General features: G+C 37.8%; 1 protein-coding gene across 3 annotated transcripts in view; it reads left to right on the top strand.

Moving 5' to 3' along the window:
• Window positions 1–26,200, top strand: part of MAST2 (microtubule associated serine/threonine kinase 2) — a 194,452-nt gene that overhangs the window by 91,265 nt on the left and 76,987 nt on the right. Inside the window, exon 5 of one of the 3 annotated variants that reach the window (XM_075710859.1) lies at window positions 2,130–2,336. The exons of the other annotated variants lie outside the window; for them this stretch is intronic. Coding sequence (XP_075566974.1) covers window positions 2,130–2,336 — 207 coding nt within the window. The remainder of the gene's footprint in view (window positions 1–2,129; window positions 2,337–26,200) is intronic. 3 annotated transcript variants of the gene reach the window in all.

Genomic DNA, 26,200 nt, shown 5'->3' with positions numbered 1-26,200 from the left:
GGTACGTGAAGAGCTTGGAATTGCACTGATTGTTCTGTGCTCTGCGTTGGAGTGATAACAGTGGGCTCTCCTTCCCAGCTCTAAGCCTCTTATGCTGGGAAGAAACATAGTGTATCAGCACAATGATGAAACGGAGGAAACAGAGGCTTGGAGCCCCATCTCTGCGGATCCAGTAAGGATTGTTGTGAAAAATAAATTGAGCTTAAACGTTTCAAATTGAAACTATGAAGAAAAACAAGCCAGAATTTTCTGGGGCCAGTAGTCATTGCTTTTATTGTTAGAACTTTCTTTATCTGTCATGCTTATTTGGCTGTACACGAAATTTCATTTGGAAGCTTTAACATTTTACTTTTGTGGAGCATTTACCATAAAGTATAGCCAAAAAAGAGCAATATTTAAATGTTCTTAAATAGGGTACACTGTGGTTAGGTTTTGTACCAAGCATTAATTAATGTAGTAAAACTGAATATTTGTTACTCTGTCTTTCTAGTTTGATCACTCTTCAGATTTAAAAAGTACTTTTAATAATTTGCCAGAAAGCTGTTACAGGGCTCAAATCTATGGAACCCTTTGCTACCTTTGTTATCTTTTTAAATTAAGAATGCTATTGAAAACTTTTAGATTCAAAGCCAAAAAATCTTTATTTACGTTGCCACGTGTATTTCTACAAATGAAATTTAAACAAGCAATTCCATTTTAAGATTTTTGTCCTTTATAAATGCTTTGAAATCTACTAATGACAACTGCTATTTATGATGTTTGTGATTATATTTATTATTTTATTAGTTAAAATTAAGGAAATTGTATATTTAATACTACGTGTATAAGTAGGGGAGGTTAAATGAATCTATCGTACAGTCAGTGAAGGGAGGGGCAGAGTAAGAGGCAGGCTTAACCTTTTCTGTCTGCGGACTGTAAAGCTCATCAGCTGTTTAAGCAGAGATTGCTCGTGGGGAGGATTTCCAAGATGTAAAGGTTACTTACTGATAAGTATTTGAATTCATGAGGAAATTTAAAGCAAGGAACATTGACAAACATGCTTGACTTCAGGACTTTCAATGTAAAATGTCTGAATACTAAACAAAACTGAAGCATGCCCCAGATATCCCTTTTGCTCACCTTTATTCTTAAATATGGTAAACAGAAACATTTTTCATCCCTCAATCAAAGTCAAAGTTATAGTTGTAAAAATATGGTGTCACTAGTTTGTATTCTAATGCATAAGCACACTTTATAATACCAGTATTTGTAAATTAACTTTTACTTTATTTCTAGTGAAGGGCATCTCATCGTGTACAATAGTTCAATAAAGTTCAATAAAGTAGGTGTTAGAACATCTTTTTCATGTTTATGTAGAAGTCTGTTTGCAGCTTTTTGGAAAGCAGCTACTTTGAGAAATTTTCTGTGCTCTCTCTGTATACGAATACGTGTTGGTTGCTAACCCTGCAAAAGCAGTGTGGTTTACAGAACTGAGCACAGAGGTGGGAATCGGTGTCCTCAGCTGTAATCCTGATGCTGCCATGGATGTGCTATGGACGAGTCACTTAACCTCTTTGTGCCTCAGTTTCCTCATTGCTAAAATTAGAATAAAGCCATTTTGCAGTGCTGCTTTCAGGCTTAATTAGTTGTTGTTATAAACCACTGTCAGTGCTAAATGTTGTTTTATAGTTAATGGTTCCTGTAACTCATGTTTTCACAGTTGCGTATTTCTGTTGTTGCCACAGCCGTGGTGTGGAACCATGGCTCCCAAATTGTGAAGGCTGTGATATAAATGGTCTGTGTCTGTTACTGGTGCCATTATCAACTTTGTTAATTTTTCTCAATTAAATGTTTTATGTTGAGGATTGACAGTGGTGTGTGTTCCAGAAAGCCTGCAAATCACTACAGAAAAGGATTTGGATAATTCCAGATTGGAAGATTTTTGTAGTGGAAAAATAGCGTTGACTAGATATTATATTGACTGACAAAACCATTTTGGTTTGGATGATAATTGAAAGGATGACTGACTTAGTCTATTGCATTTATTAAGAAGATATAACTTGTATTTTGGAAGTATCTTTTCTTTATTGAAACAGAAGATGTGATATTGACCCTGACTTATTTTTTTTTCTACTGTGGTACCTTGTCAGAATCTCCTCTTCTTTGTACTCCCACTGCCGAGGAAGTGATGTTCATCAGCACATGTTCTTTCCTACATCTGCTCCAGGTCTGCAGCACCTTAAATTCCCATTTAGTGCTGACTGTGCACTTGTTACTTCTCCTCTAGTATTTTACCGGAACTCTCAACCCCAGAGCAATCCATCTAGTCCATGCTACAGCCATCCTTTTCAGTGGAGGTAAGGAGAGGTATCAACTAGGAATTTCGAACAGTTTGGTGTTGGTGTAACCATTTATGAACTTACCGGCTTTATAGTTTAAGAGAATAACATCTAACAGAAGGGAACAGCCTTGTAGTTGTAATTTACTTCCAGTCATTTAGGATTCAGGTTGATGTTGCTTGTTGGTACAAATTTTTCTACTTCATGTGTAGTTTAAGGCCCTATGTAGGGAAGGATATAAAGTTAATTGAGGAATGGAAAGCTGCCTACCTGTGTGTGCATGCAAATTCCTGGTCGTACCTTGTCCTGGTTTCTGAGTGCATGTACAACTTGTACCGTGGAGCAAAGAAACACTCGCAGGTATCGTTGATGTCAAGAAAACCAACTTTAAAAGTAAAGCAGCCTAGAGTGGGGTCCTTGAAAATCTGTGCATAGAATAGTGGGTCTGTGCTAACATACTGTGCTCTGTTCTATTCGCTGTTAAATCCACATTAATTTCCTACAGAAGCTAGCAGGCTGAAGCCTCTGTCTCCAGACACCCGGTCTACCAAGGATAACAAGTAAAATCAAGCCTGTAGTTAGGAGGCTTAAATATGGGGTGCGAGAGTTTGTAAACCAAAAAAAGTCCAAACCAGCTCAGTTTGTATTAAAGCATTTGAGAGCTTGGCTGATGTATTTTTCCTTCAGGAATAGCCCTTCCTCCACACTGTGCTAGTATGGAACATGTATGGCCATCAGCAGCCGGAGTGAAAACCTTCGGCTTCTTCACTAAGAAGAAACTTCACCCACTGAGACAGTTACTGACAAAGGCTAACACAAGCTAGAGATCTTTGTGTGTGCAGTTATGAAATTGGAGCTTGATGGCACCTACTTAAAACTTGAGCCAGCAGAGCCATCAGAGGGCTGGTTTTGAAGTTCACATGCTGCAGCGTGGATGTAGCTCGTCAAATTTCAGATCGTCAAATCATTTGAGAGGGAGATTGCCCTTGCTGGCCAGCTCTGGTAGGAGTAAACAGAAAATGTGAAGTTGAGCTATTTTAGGCATCTGTCCCTCTAATGGAGAGTAACATGTATTACATCTGTTGGGTGGAAATCAGGTTGTCAGCAAAGGACAGGCATGTTGCATGCGTCTGTTCTTGGTGTATTGTGCGCTGCCATGAAGACAGAGCGGTTGCCCAGCGTGCCTGCCGCTTTCCCTGCACGTTGGGCAGCACTTGGTGAAAATTCTTACTGTGGTGCTCATTTTGGCAGCACTTGCAGTGAAGTGAAGGGCAGTGACTAAAGAGCAGTCTCAACATTTTAGTGTCGTTGTCATCGATATAATTTAAAACTATTTTTTGCTATTTAAAAGCTGGTATTGGGTAATGTTCCTTTACAAGGGTGATTAAACGCTGTTTAGCATTAGGGCTAATTAACAGACTTGTAAGTAGTAATTAATTATCAAAATTAGGTTACTTTTAAAGTCAATTGAGAACTGTTCTTTTTGGAGAGGAGATCTAAATGATTATTGATTATTTTCAAAAGCCTTTTTGGTACTTACTGCTTTTTTTTCTCTGAGAATCCTTCAATCTTCAGGCTTTTGACATGGGCCAGTGAGTAATTTACTCTTTAAGAATAGTTCATATAAAAGATGTAGTGTCAAGTTATATTCCACTGTTACTGTGGACTCTTTTTGATAATAGTATTTTTCACATATGGGGACCTTCCAGCCATCTGCTCTCTAAATACTGAATGGTTGACGATTCAGAGATACATAGCTCTGTGTAAGAGCTTAGGTCTACTATAATAACTTTTTATTTTCGTCCTTGTTGCTTTCACCTGTGCAGCTCTTGATCCTGTTTTATCCTGTCTGTCTTTGTTGTAGTTTTGTTTACTTGGTTACGGTACCAGTGATAGCCATTCCTGCTTGCTTAGAGCAAAGGTTCATCTTGGCAAGTTATTACTATCATTGATCTACTCAGCTTAACACCCTCAGGTTAGCCAGGCTGCAGTTCATTTCCATGGCTATGCAAGTGATACTAGGAACTGGTGGAAAATGTAACTAGAAAAATGTATGCCTTAATGTGAAATCTTTCTCATTTTTTTTACCATCTGTATATGGTGTTCGCAAGTATCTACATAGGTTTCCCCTTCTTGTCTATTTTTTGTGGTGGTGTTGATATTTTTACATGGATTGATGAACAACTGTTGGTGCATCTGATGTCAAGTGTCTACAAGCTAGCATGGACGTTTGTGGCTTCTGAAAGAATTAATGAAGAGTGAAAACATTTTCTGTATATCCTTTGAACAATTGAAAATAATGTAAACCTTTCAAAAGAGTAAAAGGAAATGTGAAGTGACATGATTACAATAAAAATAAATTGATAACAGGTGAAGTAAGACTGCTGTAGTTGATGCAACTGTGGGTTGGAATTAAGGTCATGTATCTTTAGGAAGAAAAGAGAATGATGTCCAAAATTAAAGCAAAGTATTGGCTCACATATTTGGGATCTGGCTTGCACTCTTCTGGGGATAGCAGGGAAGTCAAATTACTGAAGAAGAAAATGAGGCCATGTTTCACAGCTGGTCCTCTTTATGAATTGGCAAGTCTTTGTATACCCATATTTGTCCTTTAATTGAAATACAGATTTACAGCATTTCTTGATGTCAGGTTGCTTAAAAGATGTCATGAATGAATTGTTGTAACTTAGAAGTGATGGGCCTTGAGATTAAAGAAACATGCATTTCCCCCTGTTTCAAAAAAATACTATACCTCTATCACCCTCAGCAAGATAGAAGGTAGTTTCAGTACTTTGAGAAATGGCTTAATTTGTTTGTGGTAACAAGGGTGAATGTGTTAAGGTGCTGTATTTCTGGCCTCTCTGGGTGCTGCAGGTGAGGTGAAGTCTCACTGGAAGTTTGCTTTATCCTAACAAATCAAGGGGAGATTTGGGTTCAGCTGGATTATTCAGGTATTTTCTCATGCTATTTTGATTTAATGAATTCATGCCAGTTGTGGAACATGTTCTTATAGGGATATATGGTGGAGATGATAGGAAAGTTTTCCCTTGGAGGTTCTCTCCTTAATAAAGTCTATTGATAAGAACTAATAATTTTTTACAGCTTTGCAGAGTAGTTTCATGTATTTTTTTTTTCCTAGTCTGTACAAAATGTGGTCACCATTTCTGAATGTGATGGTGGTCAGATCCTTGCTGTCTTATTTAAGTGAAACAAAACAGGAAACCTAATGTTGCTCCAAAACACTCAGTGTTTGAGCACGGTACATAATTACTTGATCAGTGTGTAATTTCAATGTTATGAGTTTTATATAATTAGGATTTTATAGACATCTGTGATATAATTTAAGAATATATTAATTTATTTACATAAAAATTGCCTATTTTGATTTACATAAAAATTGCCTATTCTAGGCAACAAGCGTTTAATTAATAACTGGTAAGTAACAATAATATATTAAAAATAGACATTCAACAAATGTACTGGGAGGGTTGCCTGCCTTTATTTAAAGATTTTTTTGTATAAGCTGTTGCAGTGGATGAGGGGAGACCTATATTTAGAGCTATGGCTTGTTTGGGTGGGTGAGTGGTTCGGTGTGCAGTGTCCTCAGCAAGCGTACTCTGTTGCAGTAAACAGGTGGGCTTCCCAGGCGTCGCAGGATGCCGGTCAGCTCGCCTTCACCAAGGGGTGGAGATGGAGACATCCGCCTTGTTTGAATGGGGTCTCCTGTTAGACTTCGGTTCTTTTTCTTATGTATTGGGATTGCTGGTGTGTCTTGATGAGGGTCTTGTAACTCCAGTCCTACTTCAAGCAGGTGCAGAAATCCCTTCCATAGTATAAGGATGTATTCTTGGCACGCGCTGCCCCAAATCACCTGTGTTGGGTTTTGAAGACTACATATCTTTTACAACAGCAGGGCAGCACCTGTAAACCGGAAAAGGTCCATATTTTTAGGGAAGATAAAAAACATTTCAAAATTCAGACTTGATGATGTTCTTTTTATTTTGAAATAACCTCAAGGCTTGTCAAGAGTTGGTGATAGTTTCCTATCTCTACTTAAATTTCCTTTTAATTTAAAGTCACTTGATACAGGTTTTAAGAGTTTGTTTTAGTTAGAGTTTCCTATTTGACAAATGTCAGAGGACTATATTCAGCTTGAATGACATTTGGAAATTGTTCTGTTTTTGCAGCAAGCGGTATCTTTCTGGTTTAGTGCTTGATTTGGTACAGGTTCTGCTTTCTTAAATGCGCTAAATAATTGGTCAGAGTTGACTGCAAGGCAGTATAATGTCACTTTTGGAAACAATGTAGATAAGCAATTCAGGAATAATGAGTAACAGAACAACTTTGTGAATATATCATTATGCATAATGTGAAACGGTGAATTTTGAGTAGGTAATCTTTTGGCAACTGAATTGTAATGTGCATCTGACACCGAATGAATGAATGAGTTTCCCAGAATTCATTTCTTTTTTTAATGGAAATTTTTCTCTTTATTCCTTTTCTTTTGTACCAGTTATTATTCTTGGGAATAGTTTTCCCATCTAGGAGATGGAGACTGCAGGGGAGGGACATATTGGTGATACCTAAGCCTTGACAGGCTCAGAAAACTTGTTGTCTGTCTTATGCTGATTGGAAACTGTTTGCTTGCCACATGGTTGGAAATATTCAGGCATGGTGGCCTGAATGGTATAATGTTTTCATGTGAAGACATTAGTTAAATGCTAAAATCCCTGCGTCCCGCCCGGAGGTGCAGTAGCAGAAGAGTTAAACCCTGGGGTTTGGAGCATGAGGTGTGAATTCCTCTCTCGTTCCAAGCTCACTGTTTGGCTGCTCTCCGTGGGACCACTTGTAAAGGATAACCTGGTAGTTTGACCTGGGAAATCGGAGGCTCCCAGAGGGGCGTATGTACTTGTGGCTTCAGAAGTCGCAGGGCTTTAATGTTTGCTAGCCATTTCATCTGTAAACCAAGTGGTTCGTAACTGTTTTTTCTGTGTAATTTCATTTGAAGGCTGTGCTCTGCTGGTAGACCTGCATATGAGCCAACTCATTTACTAACCTTGCAGTGTTCAAAGAGTTTGGGATGGTTGGGATAACCTAGCTACTTCTAGTGAGGAATGAAAAGCTCAGAAAGTTCTTAAGAGACTGTAGACAATATCAACATTTTTCTTTTTCTGTCCTTGTCCTCAAATAACAGTGATTTCCTCAAATGATAGTGGTGGGCTCAGTTCTGTACAAAATTTCCTTTCACATAGTCTCTCCCTCAAAGACCTTTTGTTCTTGAATACAGATACAGAAACAACCTGTGCACTGAAAGATTCCTGGCAAGGGAATCATTCTGAGAAGATACGTATTCTTAACCAGACAGTCATGTGTTTATTATTGTTGATAGGCAGTTCCCTGCATCTTCCAAAACTTGTTTTTAATTGTACTATGAGGCAACCAGGTGCTATTTTTAGTTTCGTCTTGGAAAATCGGTGAATGTGCAAGCAGGCCTGTTAATATCCCGCACTGAAGCACTAAGAGTAGAGACGTAGTAATAGCGAGTACCTAGTGTCAATTTAACAGACTTGAGCTGGGGAGAAACAGAGATTATATGACACAGCTGCTTGCATTAGCACAGGACTATTCCTGCCCATGACCAGGAGATTCCTTTCAGATCTGTTTTCTTAAAAAATTGCTGTTTGAAGGCATGAGCTGCAATTTCTAATTTAGATAGAGAAACCATTTAGTGGATCAATATTAACCTGAAAGCATAAGGAAAGTTTAGAATATAAAGAAGGAAAGAAGATTTCAGGGTAACGTTGCCCCAGTTTTTAAAACTGTATCCCCTTTCAGCTGTGTCTAGCTATCCTGAGCTATGTTGAATTTTTGTCTCAAAATGTAAGCTCTTGTTTGAATATTCAAAACTGTACCATGCCAAAAGGCGTGCAAGAGAGCTTCACCCTCTATAATGTATCCTTTTGTGCTCTCTTTTCTACAGGCTGCACCTGTACTCCCCTTTTCTTCAGCATCTCTCTATTCCTATTTTTTGTTTGTTCATCTAAAATATGCTTGTTCTAGTCCTCCAAGTTCTCTCTTCCCCTTATTTATCTCCTAAAATTTTGCTGCTTTGGCCAATGGTTATTATTCTGTCATTCAATCCCTTGCGTGGTACTTGAGAGCATAATCTTCTAACCTAGTTTACATTACACTGTCATTATGAATTATTAATGTTCTAAAATAAAATCTTCAAACTGTAATCTTTGCTGTGGTGAAAGAGCTCTGTGTGCTTTTGTTTTCCTTCCTGTCCTCCCTGTCCTTTCCTTTCTTTAGACCTTCAGGTCTTTCGAGCAGGGATGTTATTGATCCAGCCATCTGGGAAAGACTTGCTGTGCAATGAGAGTTGCGTTGTCACATCTCTGGGCTGAGACAGGCATTTATTTATATAAACACTTTAAAAAAAAAAAAAAAAAGTTGTGGAAGTAATACTTTTGGTTCTATTAGAAGAGCTGCTGCACAAGTAGAAGTGATAATGCATGTTTGGGTTATAGCTTGCCTGAGACGGTGAATATTATTTTTCATGCTCTTTATTTTATTGTTCCTGTTTTTGTGTTCCTGTGATTCTCAGTTTTATTCGTCAGTAGATGAGAAATTTAAAACAACAACAGAACAGGTCAAGTTATAATTCTCAGCAAGGTTTTAGGGAAAAAAAGTTGAACCAAAAGAAATCTGATAAAAACGCTTATCAGCTTTCCTCCATGCTTCATTTTAATTCAACTGTTTGTTCATTCTGCTTCCAAGAAATTGGAAGATTCCAAAATCATTAAACGTCCAATTTTCCAAGTGAATCAACACACAAATACTGATCAGAAGTGTTCCTTTAAGTCACGAGTGTCTGCATTGCACTCGCAGAGAACTTGCAATTAATTTGGACAAAATGGAGTTGATTACAGCTGCACTCATATTTGACATAGAGGAACAGCCCATGGGGACGTGTTCCAGCCTGTGCCCCATGGTTTAGTGTGCGCAGTCTCATCTAATTTCAAGATGGATCATAAAACTGTGACCTGTCGCTTCTGCAACTTTCCTCTTCTTATTAAAAATAAGGGCACCTGCAGACTACACCGTAGAAGGCCACAGTCTACTTTTTACATACTGTTGTTGTAAGTGGTTGGTATTGTGAAAAGTACTTTATTTAATAATTTTGCAAGTCATATTTTCTCTGCAGAAAGTACTTTCTTTGGACAAGCAGGTGGTGTTCATTTGCGTGCATGATCTATGCTGTCTTGGCTTGTCTGTTTGTTTAGTAGTTTGTGTGTTGTAGCAAATAATTTGAAGAGCTGGGAATATTATTTGCTTTTATTACTAGTTGCATTTTTATAGGTAGGGCAAAAGCTTAAATTTGGTTTTATTAGAAAATATAAAAAAAGTGCATACATTTTGCTTAAAATTTTATTTTTTTTTTCTTCTCCCAATCAATAAAATCTGTATAACACAAGCTCTGCTAATCAAAATTTGGAAGGAAAAAAAAGTAAAGTGAGTATAAGATTAATATTTCCATTTATCTACATTTTCTTTCTTTTTTATGTCTGATATGGTTTAAAAGCTCATTGCTGAGGTGGGCTATGTAAATCATATTTATTTTTAAAATGAGCAATTCCATTATCTATTTTTGTTTCTAGCTATATTAGTTTAGATTTATTTGTGCCATTTTTTAATGTGTTACAGTAGAGTGTAGTAAGATTTAGCATTGCAAACTTTAAAATTTTGTTTTTAGTATTTTAAAATGATTTTTTTCTGGAGAGTGTGGAAATCATTGCAACTTCCATATCTGTGTATTCTGTACTTTATTTCAAAGAAGAGAATTCATTCTGGGCCGATTTATCTTAACTTGTAAAATCTGCTTCTGTGTTCCAGACCTCTAACTTGTATGCCCCTACTTATATATAGGTGGACATACAGGTTAGCAGTCTTATATATAAATCAAATATCTTCATTAGAAGAACTTCTAAGTGTTATATATACTTTAGGAAACATGACTTTTGTAATGCATCACCTTTGTGGGTTTCCCAGAATTACTGTAAAACAGTTTATAGAGATGTATCAACCTGTAGTTATATAAAAATCAGTGTTCTGGGCTTGTTCTCATGTTCATTCTGTCTTGTATGTTATGGATTTCTCTGAGGCTCACAACCTTGAGTATTTGTTTGCCTGCTGGTTGATGGTATGTTATCATGGCTTTCCGAGACTTTAGGATTAAAAGCTAAGCTTTTGCTCTGAAGATTCATGTTATTCCAAAGGAATAACTAAAATAGGGACCAATTTCTGTTAAAAATTCATAGCCAAATTAGGATATAATTCTGCCTTTAAAACTGGATGAACTTTTTATACTTTTTTTTTTGTATACCAGCACTCATGATGTTTCTTTCCCAAGCATGGTAATCAAATTCCCTAGCATTTGATTTCTCATGTCTCTTCTGTACCATGGCTTATTTTGTAAAGTCTATTCTTATCCCGTGCTCTAACTTCATTAAGAATTTATGCTTGAAAATGTAAAATTCATCCTCTTAGCCTGTTCATTACATTAGCATTCCCCTTGCTCCCAGAATAACTCTCCTTAGCCAACATCCTACAAAATAAGCTTTTTGTCTCAGAAAAGCTGTGGTAAATGCAAAGGCTTTACAATATCCTTAACATTTCATCTGAGCCTAAGTGTGTTAACCAAGAAACGAGGAAACAAGCTGTGGACTGGAAGGTCCTGCACCGGCGATGCAGGTTGGAGCAAGCAGCCTGAATTATACATAGAAACAAATCAGATGCCAGAGGTCATTTTAGAGTTCAGGCTTGATTTGGTCTTCTGGGTAGTACGCTATCCAACAGGTGAAAGCGCTCCCTGCTAGCTGGTTATCAAGTGTAGCCCCAAGCCTGGAGACGCGGTGATCCTTGGCATGGTGTCTGTCCAGGTTGCTGCCAGGAGATGGGTGTTGGATGGTTGCAGTCTTGTATAGATGAGGGGAGCCCTTTTTGCTTTTGTGAGCCAGTAGTTGTGATCGGAGCAACAAAAAGACCCCTAATTCACCCACTTAAATACCAGCTTTCTTCCCTCTCTTTGCTTTGTTCATTTTACCTGAATTACTTGTGTTGTCTTGGTTTAGTTTCAGCCACCCACTGGTAGTTCTTCTTCAGCCCTCAATCCCTGTGAAGACACAAAGTGTGCCAGCTGCCTTTGCTGGCTGCTTTTTCTCTTCATTTGTCCTTTAAGCTCTGCACTGTAGTTTCCCTGTAAAACAGAGGGTAATAACACCTGCTTTTTCAAATCTGCTTTGCTGCAGCAGTCTTGGAATGGGTTACGGACAATGTCTATCAAGGTCTGTGTGTTGTTCTTTGGGATATATACAAAAACCCTGTTATGGCAGAATTTAGCAATAGCCTGGTCTTGTTACTCAGTGCAGGGAGCCAGAGGTGGAAGAATTCTGCAAAGAACTGAAGCCCATGAAGTGCTGGACTTCTTCATGGAGAGGCTGATGCAGGGTGGAGTGGCAGGAGAAGAGAGTAAGATATCTTCCTCTTTGCAAACGCTGTTGCACAGTGCATTTGTTAACACTATATTACAGGTTAGAAGGAAAGTTTTAAGTGCATCATGATAAACAATACATGATAGAGATGGAGACATGCTATGGTGGCAACAGGAGGCTTGATCTGTGTTTTCCTTTGGATAAATTTTGGAAGAGGAGGGAAAATCTTTGGATGAGGATGTCAAGGTTATAGCAGCACTCCGTGATGCTGTGTTTCGCGCAAGTGTTACTGAATGTCTTCAAGAACATTTTGGATAAAATGTTAGAAGATTTCTGTATAAACATGAAGTGAGATTTTCAGAACTGATGTTCAGTATTGTTATTTTTCAAATAACATTTCTAATTTTTTATGGCGTTTGAATCGCATATTGAGGTTACATTTGATTAGATCAGACAACTGACATTTGAAATCACACATGAAGAGGACAGGGCTAGGGAAGGAATGTGAGTTCTAGTAACTTATTTAAAGAGGATAATTGACCTTTCCATGGCATCTGAGCCCAATCATCAATTTTGTGAGCTTGAAGTAATGTTAAGTTTATGTTATGCTGAAGTCACCAAACATCTTACTAGTGTTATCTGGGAAGAATAGTGTTGTATGGAATATTAGCATACTAATGTGATATTTTTGTAAATAGACATGCAAAGAAAGAATCTTTCGTATTAAATATTCACAGGATTTTGGGCACAATTAACTGTTTTAGCAGTGCTTGCCTCATCACTATTTGGTAGTGTTTTCATTTAGAACATAGTAATCGTGATGATACGGCTGTAGTTAACATCCTCTATATCTAAGTGAGTACAATTTTGTCAGAGTTGTTTTAGGACTGTGAAGTCAGAGCAGTTGCTTATGCTTAAGCTGTGCAGTGATATTATAGTGAATTTGATATTATAGTGAATTAGATAGCATTTCAGGCTATCCACTATGATGGCAACTCCTGGCAATTCTGTAACTGTGCTGGATTAAAGTTACATGAGAAGTTGGCAGCTTCTATTCAGGTATGAGTGTACAATGTCTGATAGCTAATTCTGCCTCAGTTCAGTAAATGTTTCTGATCCTTTGCATCATTAACTAGTGCAGTCACTAGGATGTTCCCTGCATGGGAAATGCACACCAGAGGGAAGTTTTGTTGTTCTTCACCCCCAGAAAACTTGGCCATCAGTTCTTAGTTTAATCCCAGATAAACTTGTCTTTGGGAGCCCTTTTATACAGAGGTAGCAACTGAACAAGTTGCTACAGCAGTGGCTTGAACCACTGTAGCAGAAGAGTATGGCTCTTTAGTTCTGTATTGGCTTGGTGATTTCTGGAGCTAGGGTGATTTCTGCCAAAAAAGGAAGAAATCTAAGATTGTATAACCTAGCAAATAATGATAGAAAAATGAACCTTAAAGATATATTCAACTTAATGTTTTCTGTCACACTGTTACTTACATATCTTGAGATTGCAGTCTGCTCAAAGACAGTCTGTTCTTCATTTGCGTAGGTCACTGTTCAAATAATAATGATGCCCCAAATAGCTCAACACACATCGTCCATATAATTTTTTTTTTAAAGGAACCCTCCTTTTTTTTGAAGCTTATAGGAAGAACTTTTTTCCTTTCTTTGTATTGAAAGACCAATGTTTTCTGCTGGAGTTTTTTCATGTTACACAGTTTTAACTGTATTGTTAGTGATATAGAGCAGATACATCTTCAGTTCATCTGCGTCAACTTACACTAACTTAAAGTAGAATAATTTTCTGTGCTTGTTGGGTATGCCATTTATAGTTTAAAATAAAATTGATAGTGTCTTTTTAGAGAAGGAATGTGTTTTCTGTTTTGTGACTCCTCCAAACAATTTAGCTTCGCTAGTAAAACAGTTTTAATTTCTGGATATTTTTAGTGAATAATTTGTGGTTTTAAGGCTATTCAAAAAATTTATACGGCATTCAGAAAAGTTAAGTCTGAAAGTATCAGGTATTTATGTGAAACAATACAATGTAACTATTCAAGTAATTGAATAATTAGGAAGAGGTAGGTTTTTTCCAATTAGTATTTCAGCTGGTTTCCATTATAAGTTTTCCTTTACCATAATGTGACACAGGAAAATTATCTTCATTTGAAAACTACTGGACTACTACAAATTTCATCCTGGTTGAAATATTTAAAAAAACATAGTCAAGAATATTTTGTGGGAACTTTTCTTGATGTATAGTTAACTTAAAATATAGTCAGTCACAAGAGTTTTGACCTTTGGGATATTCTTTTTCAAAATGTCCTCAATGATCTCCCTGGTACCACTTCAAACTTTACAAGGAGTTCAGCTTACTTTTAAAATGACAGGTTTTATTTAAAAGAAGGTGGTCTTATACCAAGCGAATTTATCTAATGATAAATGTAGCTGCTATGAAAGAAGTCTGGAAAGTAATGGGTTTCGTGTGGACTGTTTGCCTAATTGCATTCTCATTTAATGTCAGGCTTAATTAATGTCCTACTTGGGTAATGGTAAAGACGAGAAATTGGGGAAGTCCTTGACGTTGGCTATTTGTAACTGTCCAGTGGATGCAATGTCATTAGGAGGGCCCTGGAAACTACACTTTTGGTCGGCAGAGAAATACTCCATCATCGCAGGAGCTGCCGAAAAGTTCTGCCGGTGGTGTTTTCTGAGGACAAGTTGGGCATGAAGTGGAGAAGGTGCATTGTGGAGATTGATGGAGACTGAATATCCTGAAAGGCAAGTGGAAGAATTTTATAAGGGAAGAGGGCTTTATGTTTTTATGAGTTAAATAAAATAGAAAACTCATCTCATAACCTATTTGTGTGAGCGCGCTATTTTTCTTGCCATGCTCTCTAATACGCAGCAGCCTATATTTTTGAACTAGTGACAAATTTCTAGTACTAATTTTGCAAAATGTTTTGCTTATTATGCATAGACAGTAATATAGTTCCTTAGAAGGATTTAATTTGTCACTGTAGATGTGAGAAAATCCTTATGCTTCATACATTTGTTACAACTAAAGCGAATTCTGCAAATGTTGACATTGTTGTATTTTAAGACATGACATATTTACAAAAGATGTTTGACGGTTTCATTGTGGTGTTCTGTTTTTCTAGCAAAAACACTGCATCTCCAAGTATGGTGTCTTCACATTTTTTTGGTACTCTGAACTTCTCTGTAGCTAATGTTTGGGGACGGTCCCAAAATAAGCGCTTTGCAGATGCTGATTGGCAAGATAACATTTTGCTATTGGCATGTGGAACACACATTTTGAAAAGCAGGAAGATGAAGTGTTAAAGAAATTTCTGCTGTTTGCGAACCGGTGTTATATAATTCCCAAAGTGCTTTTTGCAGTTCTTGGGCGAGTGCTCTGTGGAACCACATTAAATAGCAAGATGGGGGGATGGACGGGGTTCAGATGGTAGCAAACATCCTGTTCCCCCTGTCCTGTCCTGCTTGGGGTGCCCTGTATTCCCCAAGAGCAGCGGAGGATGGACAGGGTTTCACTGGGTTAATGCTGCCGTAGAGCCGTCAGTCACTGATGCCCATGGAGAGTGTTCTCCTAAAATGGCTTCTCCTTTTTGTGTCCTTCCTGTAAGAGATGTGAAAGTGCTGGTACTGAGTACAGTGATGCTATGAGTGATACGTCTTCAACTGCTGAGTTTTCAATCACTTTCGAAAAAAGCACAACGAATATAAATTTAGGGGGTTTAGCTCGTTGTGACTTTATTTGCTAACTAACTAACTATATATATATATATATATATAAAAATTTGCTAACTATAAGCACTCCAGAATTTATTTTTGTCGTGATGGGTTTATTTTGTTAGTTAACTGAGCACTTTTTCCCCCCCATTATTGATTGGGAATTTCAATTCATGTTTTAGCTGACAGAGTAAGTCTGAGTATTTTTATACATTTTCAAAACCAGCATTTATTGGAATTGGAAGTTCACATAATATCCTGAATATAATGCTAAAATGCTGTTCTTCAGCTTCTACACTTGATTGGTATATGTTGTTATGTGGATACAAAAATGAATGTGTTTCTTCATCAGTGGTACATAGTGGCAGAGTTTTGTCTGGTGGTACTCTAAATTAACTTTGTGAAGTCAAACCAGAATGTGATTTAGATTCATTTGATATAAATGTTTAAAAGCACTAGAAGAGATAGTTGTGTTGAACAGAGATTCGGTTCCTGCAGCATGCAAAATCACATTTCCCTGTTTTGAAGCTCAGATGGAAGAGCATGCTTTGCTGAGTCAGGTACTGTGATTCCTAATAAATGTATATATTAAAAATGGGCCGTTATTTAATGGAAAGTTATGAAGACCATCTAATTCTTTCATGTGATTCTGTGGCAAGCTAAAGGGATCCTACTGGGATTTCTTTCTCCCAGACATTTATGTGTAATTTTTAAGGGCTGTATTGTGCATGGAAGGCAGTGCCAGCTGTTGATTGTCATCTTTCTCATGTCTGTGATAAAAAGCCACTCAAGAAGGCTGAAATATGAGAACGTCATTAGCTTTCCTACTGGCAGAAGTGCTTAAAAAAGCCACAATAGAAAAAAAATAGATTGCATATTGAAATTAAAAAGAAAAAAAAAAAAAGGCAGCTACAATGAGGTTTTGTTTAGACCCTGGTAAAAGCAAAAACATGGCAAGGAGCTTCTACAGGCACAAAGGGGGAAAAGTGAACCTGTGGCTGATGTGCAGGGGTTGTGTGGGAAACCTCTGATGTGCATCACACGAGTCCTGCTTGCGTTTTGTTGTCAGAATTCAGCTGGTCGCGTTGTTTTGTGGGCACCAGGTGCTACGTAGGAGTTTGTGTTTACTGTGACTGATGTGTATGTCGTGCGGCTGACTTCAGGGGGAGAATGGATTTCTGTTTTTAAACTGATCTTGGGTGGCATTGTAAGCTTTTTTTTTTTTTTTTAATTATTTAAAATCCTCTTGGGTTACTTAAGATAAAAGGTGGCGTTTGTTTAAAGGTAGAAGATTAATTAAAAAAAATAAGCAAAACACCCCTGATGTGCCTCATGTAGTTAGGAAGCAGAAGGGCCACCATTTCAAAATAAAAACAGAAACTAGGCACTGAGTGGTGCTCTCCATGCAGACACAGCTTAAAAACCGTGTGTTATTCATGATTGCAAACGGAGCCCGGTTATGGTTTTGCTTGAAAATCTTTTGATTGTACTGGATGAACACAGAGAGACGTATATAAAGCATGTATGCTGTGGATACAACAAACTCGAGTTTTAAAGTGTATATATATATATATGAGGAAGGGAATAAATATCTCATTTTGCACTGCCTCCTAAGGTGGAGGGGAGGGAGGCAGGGATGGAGTCGGGAGAAAACGGAGGCAGTGGAAACAGCAGCAATATGTACGCTTGCCTGCCTGTCTCACATTAATGGAACAGCTTGCAAGGTCTACAGGGAATTTGCATTGGCTCTGTCACTGGTATTATTTAGTTCCTTATTTATTGCTAGTGGCTTGATTGTGCTGTATTTTCCCAGCGATGAAAGCTTTTAAAGATCATGTCTGACTCCTTTTGGACAGTGCTGTCCAATTTCTCTCTGCCTGCTACCAGCATGTTGAGACGATCCAAAAGGTAATCTAAGGATTTTGCAAGTAATTCTTACAATGTTTTTCTAAGCTACTTGTTTTAATACTGTTTAGCCTTGCTTTCTTCTTTTTTTAACAGATTAATTCATATTCCTAGCACGTTAGGTACAATTTCTTAATGATTTGTAATTGTATTCATTGTAAAAATCATACTGTGCAGATCCACTGATCATTCTTTTTTAAGGTATTTATTTAAATTCATTGTTCCTTACTTCTCATAGTCTGTGAATTTGATAAGGGGTTTGTTTCTATAAAATGATGGATAGATGCTTTACTGAGAACAAGCTGCTTTAGTATTCAAAGTAGCAAAACAGTATTATGATGATATAGGCAGCACTAGGCAGGGCTTGCAAATATTTTGACTCGTAGCACATAGTTTTCTTAGAGATATGCATAACCTTAAATTTTAAGTCACTCAATACCTTTAGCTTTTTTTTCTGGGAGATGTAAATATGTTAATGTAGTAGTTAATAGGATCAGTGTTTGTAGTCATAGTGCTCTCTGGATTTTGATGAAATCACATTGAAGTGTGTGAACTAATGAACAGTATCAGATCTGATGCAGTACAGTGGTATCCCTTCAAGACTGGGAAATATCGACATAATTATTGCTCATCAGGTGCTCTGTGGAGCTTGATGTATGTAGCCTGAAAACTTACTGGAGGAATAGACTTGGTGAGTATGGTGGGTAGTTAATCCCAACTAAAGCAGTATATTCAGGTTTATGAGTAAACGGTTGCAGCTAGTTTCAGAATCTCTCATCAGCTGATTTGCTGATACAGTTAAAAATCTATGTAAGACTCAGAATATAAGCTTTGACTTGATTTTTGGGGTGAAATTTATTCATCAGTTATCAGAAATGAAATTCATCTTTTTTAGAGGATTGTAGCTTCTAAATAGAAATATGGGGGGGCACTCGATTTCCTGCTGTCTTTCCACTTTTGTGGTTTAAATTTTATCCAAGTTAGTGACTTTTAGAAATTTTACTGGTGATGAAGAAAGATTTTGTAAATAAATTTAGATCTTAGTTGCAAAGAATTGCATTAGAGATGTTATTCTTTTCAAACACAAGTTTTGTTGTCTTTAGCCTGTTTTTTAAAGGAAAAGAGCTCCTGCAGATTGAGGTTGTGTGTTGATGTCTCCACTCCCAGCAGTAACTTTCAAACTCATTGAGCGGTTGCAGCAGTGGTTTGATGGAGGAACAGAAGTGGTAGAGATAAAGCTCAGCATTTCCTTAGGGGTTTCTTGAACTTGTCTGGGGAGAGGAAAGAGGCAAATTATTGTCCTGTGCCTCCGTTTCCGAAGGATGAGATAGGTAGGACTTGGCTTTCAGGTGCTTCTTGGCTGCCAACCGGTGAGCATGGAAGCAGCATAGTCTAATCAGGCTTGGCTCGCTGTGAGAGCAAGGTGAGATGGGCAGAGCCAGGAGGAGCGGAGCTGGGTTAGTGCAGGGGAGGGAGAGGGGCTTTGTGGAGGAGGACGCTGTTCCGTAAGAAAATAACCTGTGTTAGACCTGCAGCTTATGGAGCAACTTGTTTATTCCTTCTGCTTGCAGAACTTCATTTTTCTAAAGCTCACTCCATTCTAGATGGTGTTCTGCGTGCATAAAGGTAGTATTTTGTGAAAATTCAGCAATCATGGACTTCCATACAGAGTGGACACCTGTGTGTTTCTCATAACAAAAATAAAGTATCTTTATTTTTCAATACCACGTTAGTGTGCCATCTTGAATTTAAAATTAGACATCAAGGACAGAAACAGTTTGAGAGATACTAACAAGGTTTCAGGTACAATATATTGTCAGAAAACTCCTACTCAAAATTTAAAATTCCATTTATTTGTTAGTAGTTGAAGTACAAAAACAAAGAAATTGATCTGTAAATCTGCTGCACACCTTAATGGAAAAGAGATGACTTTATTGATTTAATTACATAAATGAAGATTAGATATTTCAAAATGATCAAACACTCTATGAGGATTCATAGCAGAGAGGAGCTGCATGAAGTCATGTGGTGGAAATCCTGTTTCGCGCAGCGCAGAAACCACAGCCTTCAGTCAGCCTTAGAAATGAAATATTTGAGCATGTGTGACAGTTTGCTGGGAATACCACCTTCTGCCACGCTCTGCTGGCGGCCTGCCAGCTCTCTGCCTAACCGTCTTGGGGGAGATGGGTAGGCAGGTTGGCCTTGTGATAAATCAGCTAGTTCACATCACACGCTTATACTGTGAGTTCTTGCCAGGGCATTAGTCCTGAAAACACGTGTACATGTATGTAGTAACTTTGCTCCCAAGAGTATCTGGGCTACGAGAGGGGTCACTGTACATCTAGTGCATTGCAGTGCCGGGATCGAGGTATTTCTGTGTGTTAACGTTCTCAGGATTGTGGCATCTGGGCACTTGGAATGAAGTACCATATTATTAAATTAATAAATATTTTTCCATTTTAATTGGCCCCCTTTCAAAGCATAATGCTCACTTCTTAATAAACTTCTTTTAGAAATTATGATTGCAATTTAAATTTCTTCTGTAGCATTGCAATCTTGGGCATTTTTACCAGCAGAGAACTTTTTGCCGTGTCAAATATTTGATACAATTTTCCCTTGATCTGTTTATAAAACTTATGCACAGTCCTACTGCATTTGTGATAGCTTGTGTGCTCGTAATTCTGGGCTTCTCCACCTTCAGTGTCTCTTAGTTTTTAATTTGGTTTTGCATCGCAAGAGTGGGTTACTAGTGGTATTCTGACTATATGGCACATTTCTCTGTAATGATGGCTTCTGATACGTACTAAAAATCCTAAAGGGCTTCACTCCCATATGTTTTTTCCTACATTAGGAGGGAAATGGGAAGGACTCCTCTTTCTCCTTGGTACATTATGTTGAAATGAGCTCTCTCATGCAGCTGGTGGGATTCTTGCTGCAGCTAATGGTACTGTAAAAGTGAACCATCTGCTCCTCCGGTCAAAGTGGCTGGATTGTTTCTTCTTGAGCATATTCCCAGAAGGATAGAGAAAGTCAAGAGCAAACTGTAAATACAGAAGTTTGTCATGGGAAGGGTGACATAAACATAAATCAGATTTACCTCTCAAACTGGTTCTGTATAAATATTTATGATTTTAAACCATAGAAGAAAATATGAGAATTCCTTGGTTCAAAGGGCACATGGGGTTGGTATTCTAGTATCAGCTGTTCTGAGGCTTTGCCTATTGAAATTGGATTATAGAAAGACAAAGCATCATTCTGATGTATTTAAATTATATGTCTCTGGCTTTAAATCCTTTTGTTACTCTGCGCTTTGGGCATATCTTGAATATACTCTTGCAATTTGATATTATTAACAGCAGTGTAGTATTATGCAAGTAGGTGTTTGTTGGTCTTGAAAAACTAACTTAGGATAGTGATTTCTAATATTTCCTTATTTTTTCAGCAGTTTAATCCTGTCTGGGTAGAACAGGCTGTGACTATGGATTTTAATAATTTCACTTCTGTTTAGTGACTTTCTTTTTGCAAAGTTAAGACAGGAGAGACTTGCGTATTGAAGTGACTTGAAAGATAACTCTGGGGGATGACAAAGATGGATTTCTGTCAGGAAGGTTTGTGTCCACAATTGTCAGTGATGCTGTAATTCTCTTTCCTGTCTTTTCCTTTCAGTGAAAGGGCATCGGTGATGCAGTAATTTGGTAATTTGTTACAAATCACAGGAATTAACTACCCTTAAGGTGTAAAACAATCTAAGTTGCAAGACACCTCTAAAATCAGTGATTGTATGGAAATAATTGCATTTCATTATAAACAGTTCCTTGGTAACTAAGAAAAATGCCCTTTATTATTGAAATATTCACAAACAGTAGGAGAAACCACCTTTCACTGGGACATAAACGAGTGAGTGGGAAATAATCAGGCGACCAAGAGCATGTAAATAGTGCTTTCTGACGCATTGGTGTATTCGTGCTAACTTTTAAGCTACCATAACAGGACCATGTTAGAGAGTGAGTCCATACATATCCCTTCAAATGTATTCAGTGTCTTTTTTATGCTGATTCATCTAGATTGACATTAAAAGCTGTGTGTGTCAGAAGGATGCCACCTCCTCCATATATACATTGTCACTCTGAAGAAAAACAATTAATTTGACATTAGCAGAATACTTACTTTTTTGTGGTAACATAAAGCTAATCTTACAAATGTGAGTCTATGCTATAATTAACTTCAAAGTGACAGCTGTCATGCCACACGTTTCCCTGCTCAAATGAATAAAGTAAGAAATGTTTCCCTTATGTTGGGAAGGATGTGAAAGACCTGGAAATCTGATGCTTTTGGTAATATTTAGTTCAAATTTTTTACCTAGCTCAGTGTATTACATGGCCTCCTGACACTCCTAATTGGAGAGGAAATTTCCTTCAAATTACTTTTGCTAGTATTTCAGTATGGCCTTAGGACAAAAACACTGTTTGGGGGGAGAAAAAATTCTACCTTATCTTCTGAAAAGCTCTTTATGAGAATAGTCTTTTGGATTGCACAAAAACGTAATGGGCATTTTGCTCACTAATGGATGAGTTTTGGGCACCTTCTAGTACACTCTCCTTTACAGGATATTTGTGCTGCTTCAATGCAGTGGAAGAGACCGGTGTGCCATGAATGGAAGGTAGGTCCTCCTAATATCCAAAATAAGTGTAATGATTCAGAGAATACACCTGGATTGTTTGTGATTTCTAGTTTATTTGGGATTCTGTCTGTGTAAATCAGATTTTAAATTCATTTTCAGTACTGTTGGCTAGACTAAAACCCAAAGTGTCCTACAGGGTTAACACTGAAGTTTTAAGCCTTGAAAGCTCTTTGTTCAGATGGAAACTCTCTTGTATGAACACTTGGCTATAGCCCAGGACAAACCAGTTTTTCAAGTCAGAACTTTTGTGGAGAGGAAACCAAGCAACACATAAATTGTGGATGATTTAATGAATTATTTGGATCCTTCTCATGAAGGAGGCTGCTGAATATAAAATAATTTTACACTGAGGTTTTAAGCAAGCAAAAAAAAAAAAATATTGGGGAAAGAAACTGGTTTCAGAAGAGGTGGGAGGAGAAGGGAGATTCTGAACTTCACAGAGGCCACTGAGATCAATGCTACTATGGACAATGAGACAGAAAAAGTACATACTGGCATGCGTTTGGCCTGGAAATGTGCAGTTCTTGTGTTTAATTGAAGTCGACACATTTGGGTTTTGGAATCCTTACAAAGTCTGTGCATCTGCTTATTTCAACTGTTGTTTGTCTCTGACAAGTGAATTTTAAATCCGGAGCGCCCATCAGCTTAAAGCTCTGGGATGGACTTGTAGATGTATCTGGTTCTGAGGAACCTTTACGCATGCTCTGACGTTACTCTTTGCAGGTCCTTGCTCTTCTTTGAAGAGGTGCTGGGCTGTGGTGAGGAGCAAAGTTGGTAGTGGTGTTCTCTGGTGCACTTGGGATTCCCATTATTTTAATGGCAGCTGAATGCTGGTGTTAACAAGGAACTGTACACCTTAGGGCAAAATGGTTTTTATAAAAAGCAAACCTTATTTAAAAGAACTGAGAGAAACAGTGTATGACATGTCATCTTCTGTCACCATACACCTACCTGGAGGGCAAATGACTTAGTTTTCAACCAGGTGCTGAACACTTAGTGTTGACCACCATCTCAATTACCATATTGAGAAAGTATACATTTTTTTCAAAGCGTTAAGGAAAACACCTTTGAAGTGATTTGATTCTACATTTGTAGCTAATTATCAGATATTCCCTGAATAGTTTTCCCCGGTCCATAGCCGCCCCCCCCCCCCCCCCTTTTTTTTTGTTACTATTTTGATGACTGCAGAGTAATACCTAAGTACCCTTTAGAGTAGATTTGTAGATAGAATAATAAGCACCACAGTAGTGAAAACTCATAGCTTATTCCAAGCTTCTTAAAAGTTTAGTTTTGAAGACTGTTCCAGTGTGCTTGCTTTTGGTACTGCCTCAGCTGAAGGTGGAAGGGTCCAGAGAATTGGGATTCAGAAGGGGAATGCTTATGAGACCTGTGTGGGGGAATCCTTATGCCAGATGTGAAATCCAAGCCACCTGATACCATCTCTTCGGCTAACATTTTAGGCAATGCTGTGCTGTAAATTGGGCGTGTTTTGAGATTGTAAGCTTAACAAATTCTGATCTTTTCCACTAAATGCCTCAAGTTTGAGGAGTTGATATTCAACTGTGATGTTTTATATGAAGACAATGCTTAATCATGTATCAAAAATCTAAGCCAGTTTTATACTTACGTAGTGATATGATGCTAGCATTAGTCTCCCCATATCTGTTGCCACCTGCTGTGTTTACGCAGAGCTAAGCATATAATTTAAACTACTTCAGAATTAATAGGAGATGTAAATGTCACTTCACATGTTTTATTTGATGCTGAAGGAGTTACTTTTGGTATCATAAGACACTGCCAGTGAGCATGTACTAGAGGAGAGCCACTGGGACCCACAGCAACGTGAGCCTCTGTAGATTAAAATGTTCTGCAAGCACATATGAGAATATATGAGAACCCTGAATATTTGATCTCTAAGGAAACTAGCTTGAATCCTGTGGTGGCATTTGAGATGACTTATTACCAGTATATTCTAAGTTTTCCTGTCCTTTAATTTTGTTCCAGTCTTGATTGCATGCTAAAGTAGTATGTTACAATTAACAGATTTAATTTAAATTAAGCATGATTGCTCTGGAATTTGAAGACCTGGCTTTCTGTAAGTGTTTGCATTTATCTTCCTGTGTGTCTTCATTTTTGTGCTTTCTGCAGTTTTCTTGGGTTTCATTTCATTTCATGCTGGCCATGCTGGTTTCAGACTTCATGGTGGAGCAGAACTGGTATGGTGAGAAAGCTGGGGTATGACAATACCCGGCTTGCAGAAATGTCTTTTACGACAATCTGTTATTTATACAGAAATGGATGAATTTTTTTTGACAGTCCTCTTTCCCTACTTTGTCTCAGAGAAAATTTGGGCCATGTTTGCTTGTGCGTGTGAGTTTGTGGTAAAGTTTGTTACACATCGTTTGTAAAAATAATACTTACCTGTTTCTAGTTCCTTTAATTACGAATAAGTACATAAAGCATTCAGAAAGCTTTTAGTGGTTTCTACATTTGCGTTCTGATGCAATTTTAGAAGAGGTACATTTATTAGGTATCTGCTATTTTAATAGCTGTGTAAATTACGGCTCTGTGATTTTACTAGGATTTAGTTTTTTCCCATTTTCTTTTATGATTCTTTCTTGTCATCACTGCTGCCATCCATTTATTTTTGATACATTCGTGTATTTGTACTTACTGCTCTCCACCATCTTACTGTAAGTGGAATTGATTTTGATTTTAATCTTCAGCCCTCTTAAGTAGAATAGCTTTTAAAGGATACTTTCTTAGGCAATAGCAGAACTGCAGCAAGCTTTAAGTCTCAGCTTGTGGCTTTTAATGTTTGTGTTTTTCTTCTGCTTAGTTTTGTGAATGATTGTTTCAGCTTCAAGCTCCTAAAATTTCAAAACTGTGTGTGTATCTATCTGTAGTATGCATTTGTATAGTTATTAAACTGGAATGACCAGCCTTGTATGAAAAATTGATAACAATTGGATAATGAACATTTGGCTCAGATAGCAAGTAAGCTTTACACAAAAGAATGCGGTTTAACATGTAATCAGGCTTGATTGTTCCAGAAACTTAGCCTTGCTGGAGATCTGGGGGCTGCTTTTTGTGCCAGGGTGGGATCTGCACCCTGTGCCTCCGCCTCTTGTTCTGCCTTTTTGTGGTTTCATTGCTCCATTAACTTGAAATGCCTTCTACAGGTGCATTTTCTTACTATTTTAAAGTAGGCTGCTTATTTGATATGATATACACTGCAGTATAGGCAGCTAATGTATTTTTGTAAGTCTTTTTTCATGTCTTTTAAGATGGTTGGTTTTATCTGAGACTGGTTTATTGACAGACCTGCCTCCCTGAACAAGTAAGGACCAAATAACTGGATACTTGATTTGCAAGTGTAGTGTATCTCTGTACATGGATGTTTACCGGTTTCACTTGCTATGCAGAGCATTTCCTGTGTCCACAGAACTCTAGCTCCTGTCAGTCAGCTTCTTTGACATTACAAGCTACCTCTTACCTAGGTATCCTTTCTCCCTCTCTGTCATTCAGTGAGTGTATTGATTAGGAGGGTCCTGAGCAGCATTTGTTTTCACAAAGCTGAGAGAAACAAACTGAGCAATACCTATTCTCTCTTGATGTCCATTTTGGATTAAAGCAGCACGCCAGCACGCACGTCTCACCTTTATCTTGCTTTGGTGGGGAACAGCTCTGCTCAGCCCCTCTTGAGTGCAGACAGGCAAAGCACGGCGTGTCCCTTCCTAAGACAGCTTAGTCCTGAACAAATGACAAAAGTTTTGTAGTTTACTTGCTGAGATTACAGTTTTGTTAAACCTGGTTAGTCTCCTAATATGTCCATTAGACTATTATCAGCCTATCTTAGCAACCTCAGGCTTTGCTGATGTTTTATAGAGATATTTTGGAGGATTTTTCTCCCACCTTTGTGTGTGCAAATGTAATGAGCAACAAATTGTTTTCAGTGCTTCTGTTTGGAGGGCTTTGGGGGCTGAATGTTTTTGTGTGTGTGTGTGCGCGCGCGTGCTTACATACATATGTTTTCATACTTTCACAGGAAAGTGTTTTTT

The sequence above is a fragment of the Pelecanus crispus genome, chromosome 5 (assembly GCF_030463565.1).
Source record: "Pelecanus crispus isolate bPelCri1 chromosome 5, bPelCri1.pri, whole genome shotgun sequence".
Taxonomy (NCBI): Eukaryota; Metazoa; Chordata; class Aves; order Pelecaniformes; family Pelecanidae; genus Pelecanus; species Pelecanus crispus.
This window is presented reverse-complemented; position numbering and strand designations above follow the sequence as displayed.